The 18,593-nt window shown below is 37.2% G+C and overlaps 1 protein-coding gene across 4 annotated transcripts in view; it reads right to left on the bottom strand.

Annotated features, from left to right (window-relative positions):
* The window catches only part of CCK (cholecystokinin), a 36,486-nt gene extending 18,597 nt beyond the window's left edge, over window positions 1–17,889 (bottom strand). The window contains exons 1-2 of one of the 4 annotated variants that reach the window (XM_082257968.1): window positions 17,685–17,889; window positions 13,630–13,884 (exon numbers count right to left, since the gene is read on the bottom strand). In XM_082257968.1, the coding sequence (XP_082114094.1) occupies window positions 13,630–13,882 (253 nt within the window). In that variant the 5' untranslated portion in view covers window positions 13,883–13,884; window positions 17,685–17,889. Of the gene's footprint in view, window positions 1–13,629; window positions 13,885–17,527; window positions 17,649–17,684 lie in introns of those variants that run through there. The other 3 variants (XM_082257965.1, XM_082257966.1, XM_082257967.1) reach the window with 3 other exon arrangements.
* Window positions 17,890–18,593: the final 704 nt, after the last annotated feature.

Genomic DNA, 18,593 nt, shown 5'->3' with positions numbered 1-18,593 from the left:
TCGCATGCTAGGGGAGGGTTCAAGATAATCTGGGCTCAGAGGAAGTTTTTTGAAGAATGCTGATCATCAGACTGAGGGCATCTACTGGCAGAAAAACGTACTGTGGGAGTAACCTGTGGATCCAAGCTGAAAACTGTAGCAAAATATTGTTTGGTTATTTTTTTTCTTTTAATGGGCTTTTCATTTTTACCTTTTTTTATTTATTTATTTTTTTTAACAGATACAATCAGTAACTCAGATCCTTCACAGCATAAAATCTATTTAAATAGTATAGGCAGAGGTAAAAATAAAAAAAAATCCAGCTGGAGTTTTGCTTTATTGCAAAAGGCATTTATGTTTAAAGTAAAACTTCCTTTTTTTATTCCTTTTTTGAGTTTTGCATAGAGTAGGGAAAGATTAGAAACCCTATCGGATTTTACTGCTGTCAAGGAGATCTCCTTTTAGGCCAGCCATAGACGGTTCGAATCTCAAATTTGAACTGTGTATGGGCAGCCTGAATGTACCAAGTTAATCGATCAACTTGGGTACAACCAGCTTGCCGGATTTACTTGCGATTATCGCTAGCTGCTGCTATAGCTGTCCCCGCTGGGAGAAGTCTCAGCAAGAGGAATTCCCCTCCCTGTCAGCACTGTCAGTGTTGATGGGGGAATCATCAACCCCGTGATTGTAAGAAAGAAATTTGCACTGTCTATGGCCGGCCTTACTCACTGCCCCAGGAACAACCTTTTAACGCAACAAAAAGGGAATGAACTCTCTTCAACTGCAATAGAGAAAGAAGTCAAAATGCTTCTTTAGGTTAAGTAGGGGAATATTAGAAACTCTATCCGCATTTTATTGTTGTCTGTTTTCCTGTTGCAGATTTTTCCTCACTTCCTATATGGTACAAATGTGTTTCCAGCACAGAAAATGAGAGAAACACTCTCTAATAGTGCCCCAGATAGCAGTATCACATGACTCTACTCATACCATAAAGAAAAAAAAAAGGTTGGGCTAAAGATTTAAGGGTCTATGTCTCAATGTTTGCGCAAAAAAGTCACAAATACTACCCATAATGTTTGTAATTTATGTTGAAGGGCAGTTTCTATTTGCCTTTCACAGGGCAAATGTATAATTTCCTAAAAATCGATCCTCAGAGAAAAAAGTCTTAGAAACTTCCAACCCAGAAGAGTTAAAGAATTTTAAACCTATACAGAAAATAGCTGAAAATTTTAGGCTAGGAGCATTCGAACAGAAGGGGAAATAATATGAGGGAGAGCTCAGCACCGGGTACAAAGTGTATGGACATTCCAGTACTCACCACCAACAGTGTAATGAATCAGCTACTGCAGAGAGTGAACTGTTATACAGAATGGAGACGAAACGCATCACTTTATCATAGGTGATCTGCTGCTCATCTTTGAAAGGCTTTCAATTCTATAAACGGAGTTCTGTTTTTGCAACATTGTATCAAATCTGCATAGCAGTTTACCCTCTGCAGGAGCTTAGTCATTAGTGGCACTGGTCAGTGACACTGTTGGAGTGCAGGAATCTCCATACACTTTGTACACAGTACAGAAGTATCCCTCATATTATCTTTTCTTCTGGTGGAATGTTCTTAGCGTATAGTCTTGGGCTTTTATTTCTATTGGTCAAATGTTCTTAACTCTTCCGGTTGAATGTTCTTAGGCTTTTTCTCTTAAGCCAAGCATACAGTAGATGGATTGAATCTTGGCCGGTTCAGCAGGGACCAGCCAAGATTCAATCCATCTATGGGCAGGCTTCAGGTCCAGAATTGGACGCACCTTGCCCTCCTTCCTGGGAACCGTAAAAGCCCTGAAAACGTCCATTGACTAACTTCACTACAACAAGCCTGTTGGATTTGTTGCATGCGATTACAGCTACAGCAGTGATAATTGTGTTCTGCCCCCAGGGAAGGCTCAACATCGGCCGAACACAGTAGCGCTGTGGAAAGCATTCCCATCAAAACTGGCCGTGTTAATGGGGGAATTGAGCGATTTTCTTTCCTGCTGTGGTTGTAGGAAAGAAAATTTCATCATCTATGGCTTGCTTAAGGTTGAATGTTAGGAAATTTTACATTTGTCCTGGGATGGGCAACAAATAAAAACTGACATTTCACACATAAAAGCATTTTAGGTATTATTCATGACTTTTGCACAAATGCTGAAACACTCACAAAGCTTTTTTTTTTTTAAAACAAAAAACCCGTAAGTGTGTGCAGGTGATGCTGGGCTGTCTGCTAAGATAGCCCAGCACTAGCTCTGCACTTTCTGTCTGCTCTAGAGACATCGAGACTCATCCAGCTGCTCGTCTAATCTGAGATACTGCTATTAGGTCTGTAATCAAGAAGTAAATCAGCTATTAGAGACAATAAAGCACTTGCCACCTTCTGGCTTTAAAAACGTAGATATGATATAGGTATATGCAATATTTCATATATACCCAGAAAAAAAGAAATATTTTGAAAAAGTTATTCTTTACACCTGAAGATCAAATATGGAAAAAACTATGAATTCGTTAAATTCCATGGTGAGAGTTTTTAATTACTATACAAGTAAACACATTTTTTTGGTTCAGAATAAATATATGCTAGCATAAAATCCACATCAAAACCTGAAACCAAACCAACCAGACCTCTAAATCCAGCTACTTAAAGCCACTGATGTTATATAAAAGATTAATCCTTCTGTTCTTTAGCTTACCATCCTAAAGAGATACTGTAGATATCTAAGACCCGTAACAATACACATTATGCACTTTAATGTGCTGTGCATTTAACTTATAAATTATTTCTCAACTGTTTTTTTTATTACCAGCTCCTAGATTTTTTAGTCACTATTTTTCTTAATAAGCCTTTTCCAAATTATGCCCTGAGGAAAGCCTGTGTACATAGAATCCATAAGTTCTCAAGGGTGAGCCACAGGGACACTGATCTGTGTCAACTTAAGTCCCATATCTGTCGTAATTATTTAGCTGTAAGGATATCTCACAATACATAGCTTGTTCCTTTTGGGTCTGAAGATGTGCCACTGGAATATATTTAATAAATGAGGCCACTGAATTAATTTGCCACTTTTGTTTTGCCCAGGAAATGCAGAGAACTGAGAGGTTAAGTTCATACAGTATATCACTATAGCTCCCGACTGTCCCTGATTTTGAGGGACTGTCCCTCATTCGGAACAAAGTCCCTTTGTCCCTCTTTCTTCTTCATTTGTTCCTAATTTTGGTCTAATCTATATAGTTTTATATAAAATGCACTATATATCTATCAAAAAGTGTTTTACAGTGCTAAACCTTTCATCCAATTTCTAAATTCCTGCATTTAAAAATTCCAAAAGCCAATATAAAGGAATAGTAGGGGTAAAAAAGTACTTAATGGTTTTTGTTTTGTATAATACTTTTGCTAATAAGTGTCTCTTATTCCCATCTCAGAAAGTTAAGAGGTATGCATCACTACCATTGTAAGTTTACATAGAAGAATAGGAGTTGAGTAAGGAAAAGCCAACCCATTTTATAGGTTTTACTCTATTTAGGGCCACAATTTGAATAACATGTCGCAGCCAATTGCCCAAGTAGTTTTAAAAAACAGTGCACAGCTTTCAAAACTGGTGCTTAGTTTAAATGCAATGCCTGTAGGCCTATGGTAGCTTCCCACAGAGGTCCAGATACAACTTTATTCCATTAAAGGTCAGGGGCAATTTCTTGATCTGTACCTCTGACCTGTAATGGAATAAAGTTGTATCTGGATTTCTTAGCAGTGGTGTGACACTTAAATTTCAACCATTCTTACATTGAACTAGGCTTCCGAAACAATATCAAGTAAGTGCTATCTGTGTAGCAAAGTTAGAAAATGCCAGAAGACACATGGATACAGGGCAACAGGGTAGGTCTATTATTTAATCTGCATTCCATACACTACAGGCTGGAGATTGCTCAGCTGCATACAGGTGCATCTCATCAAATTAGAATTTAAAAAAGTTAATTTATTTCAGTATTTCAATTCAAAAAGTGAAACTCATATATTTTATATAGATGCGTTACACACAGAGTGATATATTTCAAGCATTTTTTTTCTTTTAATTTTGATGAATATGGCTTACAGCTAGTTAATCCAAAATTCAGTATCTCAGAAAATTTAGGGCTGCACTAACTTTGGTCTTGATAAAACACAGTGAACCAACACCAGCAGATGACATGGCTCCCCAAATCATCACTGACTGTGGAATTTGCATTCCATTTGGAAATCAAGGTCTCAGAGTCTGGAGAGTCACAGAATCCAAGTTGCATGAGGTCCAGTGTGATGTTTCCACAGTCAGTGAGGATTTGGGGATTTGGGGAGCCCTGTCATCTGCTGGTGTTGGTCCACTGTGTTTTATCAAGTCTAAAGTCATCATAGCCCTCCACAAGGAAATTCTAGAGCACTTCATGCTTCCCCCTGCTGACCAGCTTTATGAAGATGCTGATTTAATTTTCCAGCAGGACTTGACACCTGCCCACACTGCCAAAAGTACCAATACCTGTTTTTTTGATCATGGTATCACTATGCTTGATTGGCCAGCAAACTCGCCTGACCTAAACCCCGTAGAGGATCTGTGGGGTATTGTCAAGAGGAAGATAAGAGACACCAGACCTAACAATGCAGATGAGCTGAAAGTCGCTATCAAAGAAACCTGGGCTTCCATAACACTCTGCGGTGCCACAGGCTGATCGCCTCCATGCCACGCCGCATTGATGCAGTAATTCATGCAAAAGGAGCACCGACCAAGTATTGAATGCATACTATACTTTACAAGGACATACTTTTCAGTAAGCCAACATTTCAGTATTAAAAATCCTTTTTTTAATTGGTCTTATGTAATATACTAATTATTGGAGATATTGACTTTTGGGTCTTCACTAGTTGTAAGCCATAGTCATCAAAATTAAAAGAAAGAAATCCTTGAAATATATTACTCCGTGTGTAATGCATCTGTAAAAAAGATATGCGTTTTACTTTTTGAATTGAATTACTAAAATAAATTAACTTTTTTATGATATTCTTATTTTATGAGATGCACCTGTATATTCATATATTTGTAGTGAACAGAGGGAGGAAACAAACTAGACACAACATCTGGGTTTTTCCACTGTATAACCCAAAAGCTGTGTGCTGATCACTTTTCTATACAGATTAATGCTTAGATACCCACAGTCTATTGAACATTCCTCAGCACTGTTCCCCGTGCCAAGAGGATATTTACCTACCTTCTGGTTTAGAACAAGAACTGTGTAGGTGTGTGTACTCTTAGTTAGAAGATTGTGCTATCACTAATAGCTGCTGGTCTACACCAATGATTGGACACCACACTGATCATCATGACAGCCAATCATCGTGATCACATATGTTTGTTTACAAACAAATCTTCTGGCTTCAGGTGGCTATGTGCCTTGCTGAAGCAGGCATGCTGCAGGGGCAACTGTGCAATTCAGTGAATTAAATCGATAATAAAAAGTAGAATCGAAATTACAAACTGTTAAGTGAAAAAAGAGTGTAAAAGAAATTTAAAAAAATGGAATTAATTAAATAGTCAAATTTATCATAGAACTATTGTCAAGTAAACCAACTCATACTGATGCTGTTAAATTTGGTCTGGGCATCTAGGTGGTATTAAACCCAAAAGAAAACATTTATTATATTGCAGCTTACCAATTCTTAGATGTGATGACTGCATTTGTTTTCTTTTTTAGGCTTTCTTTTTTTTTTAACAGGTGAGCCAGTAAGTCTGTTGTTTTTTAAAAGAACACGCTGCCTACAGCTGTAGCAGTTAGTGGGATGAGACAAACTATTTACCACTGTCAGGGGGGCTTATAATGATCATCTTTTATTTATTTATGGAAAACAATTATACTAACGGGATAGTGTTAGTGTATTTAAATCTGCTAGCACATCTTACACTTCCCTTCCCTCAGACTGACAATGCTGCTGTCCATAGGTGCCCCTTCATCTAGAGTGGGGGCACTCTAATACAGGCAGTGTGTTACTGGCTAGATCACCAGGTGAAAATGAAGGGAAATGTCTATAAAGGAAAACGAATGCAGCCACCACATATGATGATTGGTAAGCTGCAATATAGTACATTTTTGTTTTTTTTCCCTTCTAGTCATGAACAAGTTAATGAAGTCCATATGAATTGCAGGTTGGAAGACATCAGTATTAAAACCAAGCTACACTTTAACCACTTTGCCCCTGCTCACTAGAGCTCTACTGCGGCAAAGTGGTTCGTTATCGTCTGGCGACGTAGACCTACGTCGCCAGACACTCCCCTTTCTCTGTATTCAGTCACAACGGGAGTCGGGCCTGGGGAGGAGCAGTGGCGATCGCCGCTGCTCTTCCCCGATCATTGGGGAATCGAGTCTGGAGATCCGCCCGCTTGTGTAAACAAAGCGGGCGGATCTCCTAAGTGACAGGCAGGGTCAGATTGCAGGGTTCAGCATAGCTGAACCTGCGATCTGTCCCTGTGTCACATAGTCACCTCCCCCCACACATGTCAGTAAGCACCAGGCATACATTAACCCCTCCCTCTCCAATAAAATGAACCCCTTCCCTGCCAATGTAATTTTTACAGTAACAGTGCATATTTATAGCACTGATTACTGTAGTAATGTCACTGGTAACCCCAAAAGTGTCAAAAATGTCAGTCAAGGGTCCGATCTGTCCGCTGCAATGTCGCAGTCCCGCAAAAAAATCGCAGATCGCCGCCATTTCTCGTTAAAAAAAAAAAAACACCAAAAACTACAGAAATCTTTCCCTTAGTTAGTAAACACAATAACTTTTGCACAAACCAATCAAAATATGCTTATTGCGATTTTTTTTTACCAAAAATATGTAGCAGAAAACAAATTGGCCTAAAATGATAAAAAATTTTGATTTTACATTTTTTTGGGGAATTTCATATAAAAAAATGTGAAAAATATTGTTATTTTTCCAAAATTGTCGCTCTTTTTTTGTTTATAGCGCAAAAAGTAAAAATCGCACAGGTAATCAAATACCACCAAAAGAAAGCTCTGTTTGTGGGAAAAAAAGGCCGTAAATTTCGTTTGGGTACGGCGTTGCATGACCGTGCAATTGTCAGTTATAGTTGCACAGTGCCGAATCGCAAAAAGTGGCCCAGACATAAGACAGCAAAATCCTCCGGTGGTAAACTGGTTAAAGCCAACTCTGCCTTGCGCAATTCGGAGAAGGTTGGTCCACTATCTGACTAATACACATGCATATGCAAACATATCTAAATTTTTTTTTTTTTTAATTATTTTGTACTTTTGTATTGTTTATCGATGCTAAAATGTGATATTAATGATTTGTTTTTTCATTTACTTTAAGAAAACTCCTGATTAATTTTGGTCCTGATGAAGCTTATCGAGAAACGCGTTGACCATTAATCAGACCGATTCTCCAAACCAAGTATTGCGTATTAATGTATTTGTGTAGTTAATTTTATATTTATGATGTATTGAACTTCTTTGTTCAGCATTGAGGTTTATCTCCTCTGGTTATGCAGTTTTATGGTTGTACTTAACAAATTGTTTTCTTTTAATTACCTGTGTTAATGTCTATCTTATGATGTGCCCTCAAAAGTCCTTTTTGTTTTGGTTCAGTTGGTTTTCTAACTGACAATTCTTTTTTCTTCAAGCTACACTTTAGTTGCACAAATGTCACAAGCATTTGTGTGAGTTGAATTAAATGTCACCGTAATTTTTCCGAGATTAATTCCTGCGTCGTCAACTCCATCTAGTGGCCAAAATGCAGTATAGTTTTCTCATTGAGCTATTTTAGAAAACTATACCTCATTTTGACCACTGGGTGGCATTGGCAATACAAGCATTAATCTCTTAGGGTGACATTTCGTTCAGCTTGCATAAATACTTCTGACATTAGTGCAATGAATGTTTTATAAATAAACCCTATGTGGATGTATATGCAGGATCTCCACAATGGACCCAGTTGTAGCTAAAATAATCTTAAACATCATCTCGCAACCAGGGAAACTAGTTAATTTTGGATTTTCCCTCATTTTCTTGGTTGGCGAAAAGTGGACAGGAAATAGGTGCTAATCTCACTGACAGAAATTAAAGCCTGACGAGCGTTAAGCCTTCGCTCCTCTACACGTAAAGTATTTTTGTCTGGAGTGTGCTTTGCACTGTTACTGAATAATATGTAGATTTGTTAAAATACTTTTAAGCTGATATTTAAATAATATATTTAAAAAACCTTTAATACATTGTCCTTTCAATTGAAGTTGGAATGCTGCATAAATTGAAAACATACATTATGGAAAATCTTCTATGCAAGTTTGCACAGCACTATGGTGAGTTATTATATCAACTTTGTCATACACTATATACTTTACTAAATATTTCAATTTGTCTTCATTTTGTAAGGATGCATTTAAAAGGGAATGAATCTGATGCTGTCTTCTATAAAAAAATGAGTTAAGTAGGGGTGAAAACATTCATATAACTAATATTTCTTGCTAAATGCCCTCATACTTTCCTATGAAAAATATTTGACTTTCATAAAAAGCAGTACCTTTAAACAAACACTAGTTAGGAGGTGAGAATGGCATTTCTTCACTTGTCTCCTCGGGCAATAGCACATCTACTCATTTCTGATAATTAATACATTTTCACCATGAAACAATCTTTGAATAAAAAAGACAATATCAGTATGCACTATCATCTCCATCCTCACCACTTCTCCTCTGATGACTTCAACCACTAAGGAACTGAGCATGAATTAACAATGAATGCTGTAACTTCTACTAAACCTCATCTTACTTTAATGACATGCTTTTCTGTAGGACATTCACAATAAATGAATAATAAGTCTACTTGTGCTGTCTTGTATGTTCATCACATTTTATGGCTACACAACAAAATTCAAAAAGAATCTACCAAATGGAGGAGTACACTAAGGGACATCTTTAGGAACTATGCCATTATGTGAAGTTTAGTGCTAAAATGAAATGTAAGATTTGCCATCACCGACTTGCTTTTAAAAGTGAAGACTTTATGTCTCCACTACCTAGTAATGTGCTGGCTGGTCCTGTGTCTGCCCAGGTTATGGGCAGCATGGCAGGCTTAGGACCCTTACCTGTAAAACAAATTACCAATGGTAGCTTCCATATTTCTTCACTCAAAGCTTACTTATAAGTGGATAACATTTAGATTGTTAAAGCACTGGTAAAATAATAATTGGCCTATATCTTTTTTCATAAAATACTGCTTTTACACTTTTTAATGCTATTTTTATGCATCTTGGTGCTACTGCTTCATTCCAGCCTCCTTTAGTCCTTCACTTCCTGTCTACATGCGCTTGCTCAAGCATCAACTGCTAATCATTACTCAGGACCGGTTTTAGTATAGTGACAGCTGTGGATAATGCCTGTGCAATGTGTGTTGGCAAGGCCATATGTAGTCTTCATCAGTGAGCATATGACTAGATCACAACACAGGAGCCGGTGGTCACCCTATAACAGGAAGTGCTTGAATAAGGATTTTCATGGTAGGATAAGCTGGTGTTCTTTTCATGAAAACTGGCTATTAAGATATTGAAAAAAAGTTTTTAAATCACATCAACAGGCTAAAGCTGACATGAGTTTTTAGTTGTTGGGTTTAGGTCCACCTTAAAGCCCATCTCGGGGGAAAACATAAACCACCACCCTCTCCTTTTTTCCCACTCTCCTCTAACTCCTCCTGCATAAATTCTATTCATACCTTGAGAAGCAAACTCACCTAAGTCTGCTGTCTTGGTCCCTCATTGTCGCCATTTTCAGATGCAGGAGATTAATAGGCTAATGCTGTAAATATGCTCACGTTGGTTGGTCCCTAGGACCTAATCTACCCAGGCAGGTTTATGCATGTTGGTAAATCGTTTTCTGAGATCACTGCCACCATAAGCATGAGTTTTAGAAATGTAAAAAGTTCAATAGGAGTGGGAGGATAGGCAATATTGAAAGAAAGGATATAAATGAATGAAGGTAGGACACAATATACAAGTAAAGGGTGTTGGGGTCTGTATATGAACTTGGGGCCCCTGTGGTGTCTGGCTGTAGCTCTGCTTATTGTGCCAGATGCTGGACAGCTCCCTGCCTGATCCCTTGGATTCCTTGTCTTGCATTGTATTTAGTTTCTGGTGAACTTTAAACTCTTTGCTCCTCCTGTGAACTTCCTGATTTAATCCATGTCTCTGTATTTCCTGTTTAGTGGAATTTTGTGCACTCTCCAGCTGATTTCTTGCTCCTTGCATACCTGCTGTTATCCTTTATTTCGCTATCACTTGTTATCGACCCTTAGCTTGTTCATCAACTACGGTTCGGTCTATTCCATTTAGCTACTATTCGTTACCTACCCTTTGGCTTGTTCATCGACTATGCTTCTGCTTGTTTCTTATCTGTTTCATCTGTTACCTTACTCCTGCTTGCTCTTTGCCTGCTGGGCAATCCAGGGGGCCACATTCTGGCAATAGCACACAGCAAAATGTATTTCCACAATCCAAGAACTCTGGTGAAGACCGGATAGTGTTTAGACCTTGCACCTTAGGTGAGCCTGTGTCATCCAATAGGAGGATCTGCTTGTATATTTCCAGCTGATTACTTGTGAACCTCTCTACTGCTACAGCCACTGGCCCCCAAGTCTGATACTAGATCTTGACCTTTTATTATAAAACTTTTCTTTTTTAATCAGTTATTCGATTCAACAAAACAAGAATAGCGGGCCACAGCAGTGTGTAAACTAGAAGATCGGGTAAAAAAAAATTATAGCTAGATCCAAAGATGGAGAAAGGATTAGGATATGCATTTGGTCCTGCAGCTCCTAGTAATCATAGAAACCAGCACATGAGAAAGAAAAAGAGAACAGAGCACAAACCTTGTACAATCAAAGTGGATTTTAAAAGTACTTAGCCTAAAACACTTGTAGTACAGTGATGTTTGGAAAGCACATAAGAAGCAATCAGGGGTTCAACAGCAGCATTAGGCTTAACAATCCTTGGCCAGTGGTTAGGATCACCAATTAAAGGGTCAGCCAGCAATAGCATCTACAACACAAGAGTTGGCAAGCAGGCAAAATCCTTGGTTCCCTTTGTTGGCCTTGGGGAGAGAAGTGCTTCTGGAAACATTGCTAGGTGACGTATTTTGGGGCTCTACCCCTTTCTCAAGCCTGGCTCTCAGCGGGAAAATTCCCTTATTTTCTTTTAGTATATCAACTCCAATGTCTCAAAAATCAGTTTAGTGCTGCATCCACCTTTGGATTAGTGCTGATACCTTGGGATAACGTTCGTAGGTTGTTGAAAAGTGTAAACATGAAACTGGTAAGTGAGTTGGTTGTTTTGGTCTGTTTATAAAGAAACCGAGGTACTGTATAAAAGTCTAGGTCTAGCAATAAAACTAAATAAAGATGACCAGTTAATGCACTTGAACAAATATTAGCTGTATAATGTATTTGATGTAGTGTTAATAAAGGAGGATGTTCCAAGATGAATTGGATTGTTTTTCTTTATTTTTTGCTTTACAAAAGACAGAGTGCAAAGGTAGTTCTGTCTACTTCACGGCAAAGGATATTTTAGATATTAGAAAGCTAAGGATCATATAGGATTAAAGAAGATAGAAGCACAAAGCAAACTTGTGCGTGTATGTGTTTAGAAAGGAGACGCGAGGCTCTTCCTAATGAGAAAGCGTTAGACTTCTGCATCTCTGCACTGTTTTGTCGTAATCCTTACAAAAGCTACAGTCCATAAATGTCCTTAGTCATCTAGGACAACAATTCAAAATATCAGTTCATCCAAAAATAATATTTCAGTTTTTGGTGGACACTGAAAATGTAAACAATCTGACTATTTCTTTAATCTTTCAGGGATTCTATTGGTGAGATTTTAATGATTAACTTCTCTAGTCTGCCCACCATTTGTGCCCATTATAAGGAGGAGGGGGGTTCTCATGTGCCCTGCTGGATTTTTTTAAAATTTATTTTATTTTATGAAGAATGCAACAGGAGGGTCTGAAACATGGTGGGCGGGATCACCAGAATATTCCAGTTGGACAGGAACTATGGCAGGGAGATCTTACTGGTGTAATATCCAAGACATAAATGAAGTTGGGGACTGATTTAGAACTAATATATAATTTTATGGTACTGTACATAGGTAGAGGTGTACACTTGCATGAGGAAAGGGGTCAGTTGAATGGCAGTAAAAAACACTGCTAAAACAAAGACCAAAAATGAAATATGAAAGTAAGGTTAGATGGTATTTAGGGAGGCTGTTAATGGGATAGTCCATAGCAAATATATATTTTTTTTCATCACTGCAGTTCAGCTACACAACCAAACAGCAGTTCAAAATGAACAGAGAGTGATGGAGTTTTGTCCATATTTACTTGTATGTTTTGACATTCATTTTAACTGAAGGCATAGCCTGAAGCTAAGTTTTGATGGGTTCCTTGAATGTCATACAGCCACACATTTTTTCTGCGATCCACGTACATAAAAACGCCTAAATTATGTAACTGTCATATAAATAAACATATAACACATTTTGCCTTTTTTTTTTTACAATGGAAAAAAATGTAGTTGTATGGTTATTTTTAAGGTAAGATGTCAATGCAAAAATGATCTAATGACCTTCCCGTTCCAAGGAAGGAACAAATAACATGGGAGACAACTACAATATCAATAGTACATTGAATGGTGCCACTGAAAGAGTTTTTCTGCTGTAACTTTGGACCACACCATTTCTGCTTCAGAAGATAGTAATCAAAGACCCTAAATATTCTGCTATAATAACAATTGCTTGGTCTGTTCTAGCACCCTGTGTGTGAGCCCTATTGACCAAATAAATGAGCTTCTACAGTCAGGTTAATTGGTTGCTCTGGTTATCACTCAGCTACTGTATATTAATGTTTAAATTATTCATCTTATATGCTACATGTTAGTATGTTATATGTACCTTAACAGTTATTAAGACTAAAAGTATAAAGAACGCAAAATTATGTTTGGTCTTTGAATTAACAACTTTTGTCAAGAAAACTGTGTTTGAAGACTGCGCATGTGCACCAATCAACTGTAGTTGGTAAGTAGCTAACTAGCTGGTACTCTAGTATAGCTTTTTTATGATACAGTTACCATGAATTATCTGGGATGCAGTCATGAAACTTGCCATGGTGCAAAATAGAATTTTACTGACTGGCATTCCAAAAGAAAAATAAATTAGAAACAGTGTTGTATAAATAATTCTACTTAATATTTCCATTTATTGCACACTTCAAACCACCCCAGACACCCCTACTGAAATAATCGTCTTTTGGAGCAATTAGACCAATGCACAACTGTTGTAGATCAAAATGTTTAGGTTTTTATGGTATGTAATAGGTATTTGTATTTCCTCCTTTTCTGAAAGGTTCTAGCTATGAAACCAGATAGGGAATCTTTTTTGTTAAAGAAGACTTCTAATGAATAAAACTAAAAATAGTGCTACATCTTTGTGCTTGATTTAGTGATGTTATCCTCATTTGGACCACTGGAGGAAAACCTCTTTTGACATGAAAGTATAGTGTAAGCTAGGTAAATCTGTGGAATTTGACACAAAAAGTCCCATCTTACCTTTCCTGGTCTGCAGATATTTAGCCAACATTGCTCCAATAACAGCTTTTTGGTCACTATTTCCGTCAATGCGATGGAAGGGCTTTACCTGGGCCGAAGAGGAGGCACGGATATGTCGTGGGTGCTGTAATATGTTTTGCTGTTCTATTTCACGAGCCCCAGGGTCTTCATTCATAGAGCCTACTGTTTGCTGTCCCGTGGAACTTGCAGACAGCACAGCAAGTAGTACACAGATGCATATTCCACTGTACATAGCTAAAGAAGAGATAAAATACATTCCTTGTTACTTGGTTTAATTATCAACATAAATACATAATATATTTACCAATGTATCTACGTGATTTAATTATCATATCAGTATTTGTTGCTTGAGAATCAGTAACCCAAACATCAAAGATTTGCACTGTTCAGAAAAATCCACAATAAATTTGCACTCTAAAAATACTGTAAGCATACACTAGATCAAAAAAACATTGTGTTAAGAAGAGAGGATAACTAATGGTAAGTAAATGATGACACAAAAATTGTGGAACAATGGAGATAACACACAATATGGTAGGGGGTTATATATATTATTATGGCACAGAAGTACAAATCCACAGTAATACACAGCAGTTACAACTAATAGTATGGCTAAGAAATCTGTTTGTATTTGTTTCTTTTTCACAGCCTAAAAAGAAATATTATACGCACAATAATAGATGAAATGAACGGATAGGTAGATAAATACTCTAAATGGATGGATAAATGTCTAAATGGATATATGATAAGATTGATGGCCATAAAGATAGAAACATATTATTATTAAATGAACTAACAAATAATGTAGTTGGTTAATACTTATTTAATGAGGGATTAGTGCATCAATAGCCATGGCATTTAAGCACCCAAAGTGTTTATTCTAAAGTGATAAAAAGTATAATTTCCAATATCTTGAAATTAGTTCACATAATAACTGAAAAGTAAAGAAATAGTATGGTGGAATTTTTTTTTACAGCTTAGGACTGGCTAGTAGGTTAAATAGCCCCTGTCTAAATTGGCTCCACTATTTCTGTGTATGCATGTGAGATATGGACCTTAAATTAAAAGTGACTTGAAGGCAGGGTCTGATGTCAATGTAAAATATGTTGTAAAATGTCAGCCCATTATAAATACCTGTAATAAATAAATAAGTGAATGAATAAATTGATACATGGTAAGCACCAGGTTTGTGATAAGTACAAAGAAATGGAGAGTGTGGATGACCACTGTCATGGTATACTTCCCAGTGACCTCAATATGTTAACTTTGAGCTCCTTCCATCATATCATAAAAAAAGCTTAGCTGCTTTCTAAAATCATGTTGCTGCCTGTATATGAATAGCTTCCAGCTGATTTCATTCAGGTAATAATGTTTTACTGTCAAAACATGCTTGTAGTTCTATAGTGCATCCCAGCTAACAAAAAGTGTTGTCACTTGACATTAAACTGAATATATATTTCTCTATCAGTTGATGAATTAAAGTTAACATTTATGTAAAGAAAAAAAGGTACAGTTTTATGTAACTAAAAAAATGTATGTACTCATATATATCTATATATATCTATATATATCTATATCTATATATATCTATCTATATCTATATCTATATCTATATATATATATATGTGTGTGTATATACAGTATATATATATATATATATATATATATATATATATATATGTATATACAGTATATATATATATATATATATATATATATATATATATATATATATATATATATACATATATATATATATATACTGTATATATATATATATATATATATATATATATATATATATATATACGTACTTATATTTAAGTATATATGTAAACTAAACAAATGTATATTTATTATTAAAACTAAAACTAAAAAAAAGTATATTTATTATGTATTATGTTTATTGTAAACTGAAAAAATATATATATTTATTATATAATAAATAAACTGAACAAATGTATATTTATTATGTTTATTGTAAACTAAAAAAATGTGTATTTCTTATATATCATATAAACTAACAAAATGTACATTTATTATGTGTTATGTAAACTAAACACATGTTTAATGACAGTAATTGAAATCCAGCAGAGGCTGATTCATTAGAATGGGAGAAAGCAATAGTAAGAATTTTTGCTGAAATTTTACATTGTATAATAGGTGATTGCTTACTCTGGGCAATAACTGCACTTTTGCTACCATTTCCTTTCCACCTGTTTTATTAAAAAGCCCCTGTGCTGTCATTTTTTAACTTGCTGTACATGTAGCTGTCAATGCAGTCCACTTGCTAACATGCAGCAAAGTTTTACAGCTGTAGAGTTGGATGAAAATTCTTATTAGAAGGTACAGTGACTTTAGCAGAGTACATGCATATCTCTTTTTTTATGTGTCCATATGTTTTGTCGTTTAGAGATTCTGTAATGTGTGGCAGAGATCACTAAGCTCAGATTGCAAGTCACATATTTATACAGTACCAAGTAAAAAGGGCAAGTCAGCCACAACCAGGATGGTTAACCACATTAAATGTTCACTTAGCTATTTCACAATGCAAGTGTGTGAAATGAGAAACTTCTACTTATGAAGTACTTCTGCTTTGTTACCTGCTTATAGAAAGAGTCTATTATAGCTAAGCAGATGTTAGAAAGTATTAAGGAGTTGAAAGGTGTCTGCTCTCAACATCACCAAGGGGAAACAAGGACCAAAGGCAGCCCTGATCTGTCATCCCTGTCCAGTGTCAGTCTCTAATAGCTTAGTTATTATAGCATATGTTAAAGTATTAAGGAGTTGCAAGGTGGGTCTGCTCTGCAATACCAAGGGATAGTAAGGACAAAAAGCAGTGCTGATCTGTCAACCCTGTCCTGTGCCACTCTGCAAAAGCAGATCTCTGATAGTCTTTTATAACTGATATTAGAAAGTATTAAGGAGCTGCAAAATGTCTGTCCTCAGCATCACAAAGTGGAAGCAAGGACCAAGAGCAGTCCTGATCTGTCATCCCTGTCCTGCGTCTCACTGAACCAGCAGATCTCTCATAATCTATTATAGCAGATGTTAGAAAGTATTAAGGAGCTGCAAGATGTCTGTCCTCAACATCACCAAGGGGAAACAAGGACCAAAGGCAGCCCTCATCTTTCATCCCTGTCCTGTGTCACTCTGCAGGAGCAGATCTTTGATAGTCTGTTATAGCAAATGTATGAAAGTATTAAGGAGCTGCAATGTGCCTGCTATCAGCATCATCAAGGGGAAGCAAGGACCAAATGCAGCCCTGACATCCCTGTCATGTGTCACTGTATGAGCAGATCTCGGATAGTCTGTTAAAGAAGATGTTAGAAAGTATTAAGGAGCTGCCTGCAAGTTGTCTGTCCTTAGTATCACCATAAGGAAGTAGGAACCTAGTGCAGTCCTGATCTGTCATCCCTGTCCTGTGTCACTCTGCACCAGCAGATCTCTGATAATCTGTTACAGCAGATGTTGGAAAGTAAAAAGGAGCTGCAAAGTCTCTGCTTTCAGCATCACCAAGAGGAAACAAGGACCAAAGGCAGTCCTGATCTGTCATCCCTGTCCTGTGTCACTCTGAACCAGCGGATCTCTGATAATTCATTATAGCAGATGTTGGAAAGTAATAAGGAGCTGTAAGGTGTCTTATTGAGCAAGGACCAAAGGCAGTACTGATCTGTCATCCCCCTTCTGTGTCAGTCTCAGCACGATCAGATCCTTGAGAATCTTTTACAGTATATAATAAAAAGTATTAATGAGCTTCAGAGTGTCTGTCCTCAGCATCATCAAGGGAAGGAAGCAAGGACTAAAGGCAGTCCGGATCTGTCATCCCTGTCCTGTGTCAGTCTCAGTACGATCAGATGTGTGCTTTGTAAAGTACCTTGCTGTTAAGGATGAGTCCAGAGTCAGAGAGTACATCGATCAGTCCTGACTTTACCTTTCCCAGGACTAGTCTGTCTATCTGGCAGCCTGGATGGATCGTTGTGAGAAGTTAGGATAGAAGCACATGTGTAGTGATGAGAGAAGATGCTGCTTACCTTTCAGGCAGGATTTGCTTTCCTAGAGGCAGGCAGGAGAGGGCAGTGCTCAGGAGGTACTGTGCGCTTATTGCCCAGACTGTCGCTTTTATAGTCGCCCTGACTGTCATCTGTTTGCACAAGCTGACGCAAACCAGGGATCACCACATGCTCAACTGGATGGCATCAGGTCATAAGAAATTAATTTCACTTCAAGCGAATCGGAGCCCACAGCTCGCCCTTCACTGTGCTGGGCTCTATCTCTTCTGTTATCTGTTTATTTCACTTTCCTCTCTCCGGTAAACACACATCATGTCACATTTACCTGTACTGGGCAGCCAGCCTGAGATGACACTTCTCATCATCTTCATCCTCCTCCTCAATGACAGCTCAGAGACCACATCTCCCCATACAATGTACTGCATAGCCCATTCATTCATTACCGACTCCTCTCCGATGGTCAGAGAAGTGCTAGAGGACACAGATCATTATTCTATAGAATATTCCCTTATTATCACTCCAGACATGACATTGTTTAATCCCAGCTCTATAGATCGGATGGATTTATATGCATACCTTTTTCTAGAATACGATTACCTGTCTGGAGAATAGGAGAATAGATGTAATATATATATATGTATAAAGCTATCCTCTAGCATGTACTGTAAGTACTGTATATATACATCACTAATATACATGTGTACCTAGAGCTACCTTGCTGAATTGCTGCATTATATCTATCTGGGTGTCTTTGTACAGTATATGCAGACCAACAGTATCTGCTCACCTGTCTCTCTTTACTTTAGCACTAATGTAGACCAATTCATCTGTCATTTCTGTCTTCCTGTCATTTCACTGTCAAAAGGTGACTACCTAAGCATATCGATGTCCCAAGCATCTGTCCTCCTATCTACAGTACAGTGCTCCTAT

The sequence above is a fragment of the Pelophylax lessonae genome (assembly GCF_965119305.1).
Source record: "Pelophylax lessonae genome assembly, chromosome: 5".
Classification (NCBI taxonomy): Eukaryota; Metazoa; Chordata; class Amphibia; order Anura; family Ranidae; genus Pelophylax; species Pelophylax lessonae.
The sequence above is the reverse complement of the archived record's forward strand: the minus strand, read 5'-3'. Positions and strand labels throughout refer to the sequence as shown.